Here is a 7,591-nt window from a genome sequence, read left to right as displayed (position 1 = left end):
ACATTAAAATAGGTCCCTCGTTATTATTCATACGTTTAAAAATTATTTTGCTACAATATTTTTTAGTTTTCAATTTTCAACAGAATAAACTGTATCCAAACGGACCATAATTCAGACGTTGAGTTTATTCCTTTAAGTTCAAAAATCAAAATGTGTCCCCAACCAAACAAAAAAAAAATCAGATACATTATTGATTCAAATTCAAAATGTGACACCTTACCAAAATACCCCAAACTTCCCTCCCATTTCCCACTGCCCTATTTCTAAGTTCTCTTACAAAACCCCGCAAAACTAGGGTTCCTTTCAATTCCCAAATTTCACACACTCCCTCTCAACTTCAAATTCAAACGTCCACTTTCCATTTCTCGCTCTCACTCACAATTCACTCTCTCTCTCAAAGCAAAAATGACCCAAACAGCACCGCCAAACAATCCTTACCAGCCCATGCTAACCGAGTCCATCCAACGTTTCTTGACCGAATACCGAAACGGCGTGACCGATTTCTCCAATTTCGGCTCCATCTTCTCCCGATTGCTCCAAATCGTGCCGGACCCACCTCTCCAAATCCTCTGGTTCTACTCTGCACTCACATTCCACACCTCCAAACTCACCCACCACTCTCCCATTTCAAAACGAGTCGTTTTGGTCAAAGAACTCTTCCAATTACTCACCGCTCGTTCCTCACCGTGCGGTCAGTTCAAAAAAATCGCCACCCTCGCTCCGGTTATTTACGAGCTGTACCACTTGGCGGTACAGCACGACAACAAAATTTCGAGAAAAGAGATTGAGAATTTGCTTGAAGGCGTTGTTAGTTACACCAGCATTTGTTGCGGCGGCGGCGGCGGCGATTGTGAGGCTGTTGGTGTTAAAGAAGAGGAGGAGAGTTTAACGGTTTCGGGTTTTCGGGACGTGTTGGGTGTGTGGACTGTTGATAACTGTGGTGATAGGGATGAATTGAGAGTGTTTTTTCCGGTTGTGAGTGAAGAAGTTCGCAATGGGATTAGAGTGGGATGTGGGGTTGGGTACTTGGCTGGGGTTGTTATGTGTGAGGCCTTTTTGTTGAGGTTGTGTTTGAAGTTCGGGTCGGGGAACTCGAGATTGGAGCTGGAGAAGGATTTGCACAATTGGGCCATTCAGACGATAAATGGGTTTCAGAGCTTTTGGTTTATTGGTGAGAGTTTGTTAGACTTTATTTATGCTTGCTTAAAAGTTTAATAACCGTTCATTGTTTCTTAATAGTTTAAGCTTTTGAAGTACGTGATAATTTATTATGGTATCAGAGTAGGTTGTCGTGAGTTTGAATCTAGCTTAAGTTTTTGGGACAAGTTGTTATTTGCATTCAATAGGGTGTTAAATACATTTTTAGTGTTAAAATTTACAGGCACCTCACTCTCTTTGTAAGAGCAAGGTGGAGGTGAGGTTATTAGTCCATGATCCAATGAATACTTACCAGGAAAAAAAATAATGATGATCCAGAGTCATTGTTAATATAATTGTGTGCTTTATTGAATATGTATTAGGGACCGACATGTAAATTGTCTATGATCTAGGTGGTTGAAGGCTATTATGCTTCATAAATGGGTTTTGGAGCTTTTGGATTCTTGGCGAGAGTTATTCACTTATTTATGCTTGATTGAAATCTTAACAACCGCTCAACATTTCTTAATAGTTTAAGCTTTTGAAATAAGTGGTAATTTATTATGGTGTCATAGTAGGTTGTCATGAGTTTGAATCCAGCTTAAGCTTTTTGGAACAAGGAGTAATTTATTGTAGTAATTTGAATTTCATATTGTGTAAAATTCATTTCTATCGTTATAAATTAGAGAGCTTATGTGTTAATTGTATATTTGATGATCCAGAGTGACAATGAGCTCTTCCTTTGCTCTCTTTGTAAGAGTAAGGTGGAGGTGAGGTTTTGGGTTCATGATCCACTTATATGCATGTATAACTTTACAGAAAAAAAAATGATGATACAGAGTCATTGTTAATTTTATTTTATGCTTCGTTGAATATGTATTAGGGATCAACTTGTAAAGATTTAATTCTTCTTCTGTTGAAATACATTAGTGGTGAGTAAGTTGGGGAATGCAAAGTCTCTTTTGGTAGTTAAATGAGCAGTTCGTAGAAGTGCTTCTCTTTTCTCTGTGTCCGTGTGCCCTTCGCTTTTGCTCTTTGGAAAGAATTAGGTTTCTCTTAGGACTCAACTCAAATGATTTCTTCTTTTCTTTTAAGTTCATTTGTGATCTTCGTATCTCCTGATTTGTTTTTGGTGCATAATCAGATACCCTTCTCAAGATGCTGTTAGAGCCAGTTTTGCCTGTCACTTTCCTACTGGTCAGTATGTTTACATCTTGCTTTAATTTATGATCTTCGTTCCTTGGTATTATAAGGCACTAGGCTTAGGCAAGTCACTTTGTCCTCCCATAAAGTGACATGGGATTCTCAGAACTTAATGTGCAATTGATGTAATTTTTGATGCATCCAAGAATGAAATACTTCTTCTTCTTCCCATCCAAGAATGAAATACTTGAACTATATAGGAAAGTAAAAGTTGTGAAGGGTGAGAGTAATTATGGGATGGTTGCAAGGTCACAGGCTTGAGTACCCTTGTGTGCATGCATGAGTTAATTGCCACACACACACACACACAAAGCCTTTCTTCACACTTTTATCAGTTGGCCATTGTCCTTGTTAAACATTGGGAGAGTCTATGGTTGATAGTCAACCTTCCCTTCCTTGGTACTGTTAGCTGTTTATTTGCAGGGTATATTTTAATGGACAACTTATTTCTGTTGCCATTGAAGAAATGTATGAAACATGCCTTTAATATTTAGTTTTACCATTATGCTCAATATCAAATCTGTCTTTTCAGAGTTATGAAGATGAAATTCTTTTACAAGAAGTTCTTTATGATGTTGTCATAAGAGTGGAATATTCATTCCTTGAACCTCCAAGAGTGATTCAGTTGGCTGGCAAACACTTGAAAAATCTCATTCTGAAGTGGTTGTTTGTAGCTGACACCGCCATACGGTCTGCTAGGTAAGAGAACATGACAATTGTGGCTGTGATGTAGTCATTGTTTTTAAAAATATCTCATCTGATAAATCTCATGATCGAATTGGCCACAGGGAAAAAGGTAACCAGGCCAAAGCCTTTTCTTATATTAATGCCTTCTCTGAATCTTGCTTACCCTCTCAATTGATCAAGTGGGTTACTGATCAGACTGTCACCGGGAGAAAAATAAGCAAACCAAATGTTTCCACTCCAGTAGCTCTTCTTGGTAAGTTGACCTGATATTTTTCTTTTAGATAAATATAAGTTGAACTGATATAACTATGCTCTTGTATCTACTTACCTTGTCAGCTATGGTTCAGCAACTCTTGTAGTTTGTCTGGTTATGATTCTCAATATGCCATGTTAAATAATGTGACACAGCTATTAGATAATTATAAAAGTGGAGCATGTAAGTTACTAGACCACCCATCTCCATTGTGGAGTATGGCTGTGTCCTCTTCTGTAAAACAATTTCACTATGTCATAATCAAGAGGACGAAAGTTGGTTAGGGGCTAATTAGAAATGAACTGCCTTTTTCCTCCCTTGTTTTTCATATAGTTTATGATGGTATATATATCCTCAAGTATCTAATCATAAAGTTATTTAATCTCTAGGGTGGCTACTAACTGTTGAAGAGCAAGAGGTTAGAGTATTTGATTGTGAGATATCTAAAGTCCAGGCCAAAGCTGCAATTTGCAAGTCAAGGGTAGAGTATGTTCTTCCAGAACTAAAACCAAATGGCAATAGCCTGAATGAAAGTTCCCTGTTTAGTTTGGCTGAGGAGGTGAGAGGGGAAGATAAATTTAATGGTGATCTAGAGATGGTTGATTCTATGGACACTGCATTTTTAGTGGCTAATGGCATGATGAAGACAACAGCTACTGATGGGACAAGAAAACGCAAAGAAGGGATAAAGGATGAAAAGGAACTACAGGTTAAGTTTGTCAAGCATCACTTTCATGAGACTTCAGTTAGAGAGAAGTGTTTCCTTATGAGCAATGATGATGGTTTAAGTAGTGGTTTAAGTAGTGGGAGTGAGGTGGATAATCCAGTCTCTGATGAAGATATGGAAGATATAAGGCAATGAATTTTGCTCGATGCAACAATATGTGTGGACTTTGGAGGATTATCAGGTGGTGATATGTAATGTGGACACACATTGTTTGAGTACAAAAGCATTGAGAAGGATTTCTTGTTACTGCAGGCTATTTCCTTGCCTATAAAAAAAGCTTCCAGATCAGATCAGAAAAATTGAGCAACCACGCATTCATATTCTTGATCTTTACTTTTAATTCTTGGAGAGATGTCGATGAAGTGTAATACTGGCGCAATCTCTTTATGTCAATATTGAGATGGTTGCCATAAGTACAAATGAGTCAAAATGGTCATGGCTGAGAAGCCATTTCTGAAGTCTTTCTTAACTGTCTAACATTAAGATATGCTCCTGTTTATGATAGTATTCTATGTAGGGTAACATATTGACATTGACTGATATTGTAGATTCAAGTCCTATTTTTCACCATTTAGGAATTATGGTTCTAGACAAAACCATAAATTTTCATTATTTGTCCCCTCAGTTTTCATGGAACGCATTCTTGTTTATTGTCTTACCAAGGGATTGTTTCTTTTTGGAGAAATTATATACCTCTTGAAGAAAGTGCAACTTACATTTAGACCCTAGCAAATAAGGTTCATTCTCTTGAGTCAGTAATTTACTAATTAAAGTTTTTGTTTTAACAATATCATGTTTTGATATGTGACTGATAAGGGTAATTTATAGGGATGACAAAAATTTTCCGCCTTGCCTTGCCTCACCTGTTCTATATCATGTGGGTTTTTCTTGCCTCAAAGGAGCTGATAGGATGGGGGACGAGTTTTGCTCTCCCGCTCCATCTCACCTTATCCTGAACCTAAATGCGTGTCTGTTGGATTGTGTGGCCAAATAACCTACAATATGGATGTTAAATTGTGTGGTTAAATAACTCACAATGTGTACGTGTAATTTTCTAAAGAAATTACCTTACACAATACTGTATATAAAATGATTACTATTAATAAAATTGTTTGAATAATGGAATTGCATGTTTTGGCTATGATTGGCTGTGTGGAGTTTGACTTGGTCAAATATGCAGTTGAGATTTCTCAGGGATAATGAATTGTGACTAGGGGCAGTGAGGTAAAAAAGAGATGGTTTTAACGTTTAAATAAACGTTAGAGACTTTAACATTCATGTCCTAATTTGTAAGAACTGAAATGAACGTTGGCAACTTTTGTGGGTTTTTAAATATTCTACTTGAGATCAACCACACAAAAATCTTGCAGAGTGAAGAAAACCCACTGCAACCCAAACACTATTTCACTCTTGTCTCTTCATTTGAATATAGGTATTAGATATTTACTTTCTTAGTGTTTTAGTTGAATAAGAGTTCTATTTCAATTTGAGTTCTATTTCAATTTTGCTTCAGTGTTTATATATACTAGCATGTAACTCTGTGCATATACACATGTATATTTAAAACCAATTACGATTATATATATATGATTTTGCACCCAATAATTCACTTGTCATAAAAATTAAAAAATTAGATAGGACACATGGCACAAAATTGAACTTCATTTAAAATTCAATTTAGAATCTAATTGAATTTAGACTCTTTGATTTTTGCATCTAATAATTCACTTGACACAAAAATTAAAAAATAGATGAGACACATGGCGCAAAATTAGATATGATTTAGAATTTAATTGGATCTAGATTCTTCGATTTTTGCACCAATAATTCACTTGTCATAAAAATTTAAAATTTAGATGGGACATATGGCACAAAATTGAACTTCAATTAAAATTTAATTTAGAATCTAATTGGATTTATACTTTTTGATTTTTGCGCCTAATAATTCATTTGACACATAAATTTAAAATTAGACAAGACAAATAACACAAAATTAGACTTCAATTTAGAATTTAACTGTATTTTTTATTCACCTATTATTAGATTTATAGATTACATATTTTATTACCGTTTCCAAAACACTTCATTTTTTCACATAAAAAAAAAAAACACTTCATCTATACTACTATTTAAGGGGTTTCCCCTGTTTGGATTTCTATTTTTTTAGTTCAAAAATAACCCTACAGTACTATGTTTAAATAGAGACAAAACTAAAAGACAATTTGGTAAAAACTCATTTTTTTAGTTCAAAGAGACCTCTATAGTCTTATATTTAAGTAGAGACAAAATTAAAGGACAATCCGGTAAAAATACAACTCCAACTCCCACTAAAATATTGCCTAAAAAATATGACCACTCTCCTATTAATTTTTAAATTAATTTATTCACTTCTAAATTAGATTTTTAAAATAAAAATCATATATATATAATAATTAAATACAGTTTTTTTTTACAAAATAGGACCACTAAAAAAGAAAAGTCTCATACCACGCGCAAAGTGCGTGGATAGACTAGTTTCTCTTATGACTTGCAAATGTCAATCATCACATTAGGGATGAAAAAATACCTCCACTTATTCTATCCTTGACCTACCCCGTTCATGCTCCGAAGAGGGGATGAATTAAATACCCCTAATTGATCGAATCATCCCTACCAATTTGGGGTTCTGGGCTGGCCTGGAATAAACTTAAATTTGGAATTGCTTTTCTCTATAGACCCAGATGGCAAAACCAGCCCACGCATATAAGTCGGTCTGAGTGTGACCCAACCTATAGATTGTCGCTTTGGTTGATAGGCCTAAATTGATTCAAATAATCGAAGGAAAAAAAAGAAAAATCATCATAATGTTTAACAACCACTTTAGAAAGAAGCCATTTACATATGGTTGTTGAAAGGTACTCTCTTGTTTCCATTTCTGAATACTTAATTCATCACGTGTAATGTATGGAGTTAGCTACCTCCCATGAGATCTATCATTCCACATTCTGCAATAACCAGAAGAAAAAAGTAATTACTGTTATCCAACTTTTTGTTCTTTTCTATACTGTGCTCCTTTTTTTCATGATTTATAAGCTTTTAGACCAAAAAGCTGTGTAGAATAAATGATTTTCATCTACAAAAGTCACGTAAATACAACAAAAGTATGAAGCATACAACATTGCATGATTGTTCAATCGCCTATAACACAAGCAATGTCAGTAAAGCTTTTAATCAGAGAGAGAGAGAGATGTACATATGTCACGGTCTATTGAAAGTGATGGTCATCATAACTTTGACGTGAGGGTATATATAGATCATAAAACGTGGCCTAACTTTTTTTGCTTCGGTGGACAACCAGGACATTCATGCCACACAACACAAGGTAGGGTTGAAGGCTTTCCCAAAGCTTAGATTTTTTATTTATTTTTATTTTATGAGACAAATTAAAGTATGGGTCTGGTTAAAACTTAAAAATATTTTTAAAAATATTTTATGAAAAATTAAAAAATTGTAAATTTTTTTCAATTCCCGATAAAATTTTTTCTAAAAATAGTATACTATTGTATGCTTTTAGAACACAATTTTTTCTAAAAATAGTATACTAT

The 7,591-nt window shown here is 34.9% G+C and overlaps 1 protein-coding gene across 1 annotated transcript; it reads left to right on the top strand.

Annotated features, from left to right (window-relative positions):
- Positions 1–277: 277 nt before the first annotated feature.
- LOC142640217 (uncharacterized) lies at positions 278–4,738 on the top strand. Its single transcript, XM_075814300.1, has 5 exons — positions 278–1,171; positions 2,282–2,334; positions 2,873–3,039; positions 3,129–3,280; positions 3,670–4,738. Exons 1-5 carry the CDS (start codon positions 406–408, stop codon positions 4,140–4,142), a joined length of 1,611 nt encoding a protein of 536 aa, XP_075670415.1. The 5' UTR covers positions 278–405; the 3' UTR covers positions 4,143–4,738.
- Positions 4,739–7,591: the final 2,853 nt, after the last annotated feature.

The sequence above is a fragment of the Castanea sativa genome, chromosome 1 (assembly GCF_040712315.1).
Source record: "Castanea sativa cultivar Marrone di Chiusa Pesio chromosome 1, ASM4071231v1".
Taxonomy (NCBI): Eukaryota; Viridiplantae; Streptophyta; class Magnoliopsida; order Fagales; family Fagaceae; genus Castanea; species Castanea sativa.
The sequence above is the reverse complement of the archived record's forward strand: the minus strand, read 5'-3'. Positions and strand labels throughout refer to the sequence as shown.

Bases quoted from the DNA above. Each gene is read 5' to 3' on its own strand.
- LOC142640217 (XM_075814300.1), top strand. From the start codon at position 406: ATGACCCAAACAGCACCGCCAAACAATCCTTACCAGCCCATGCTAACC. The intron at 2,335-2,872 runs GTCAGTATGTTT...CTGTCTTTTCAG, and splicing joins TGCCTGTCACTTTCCTACTG to AGTTATGAAGATGAAATTCT. The intron at 3,281-3,669 runs GTAAGTTGACCT...TTTAATCTCTAG, and splicing joins CACTCCAGTAGCTCTTCTTG to GGTGGCTACTAACTGTTGAA.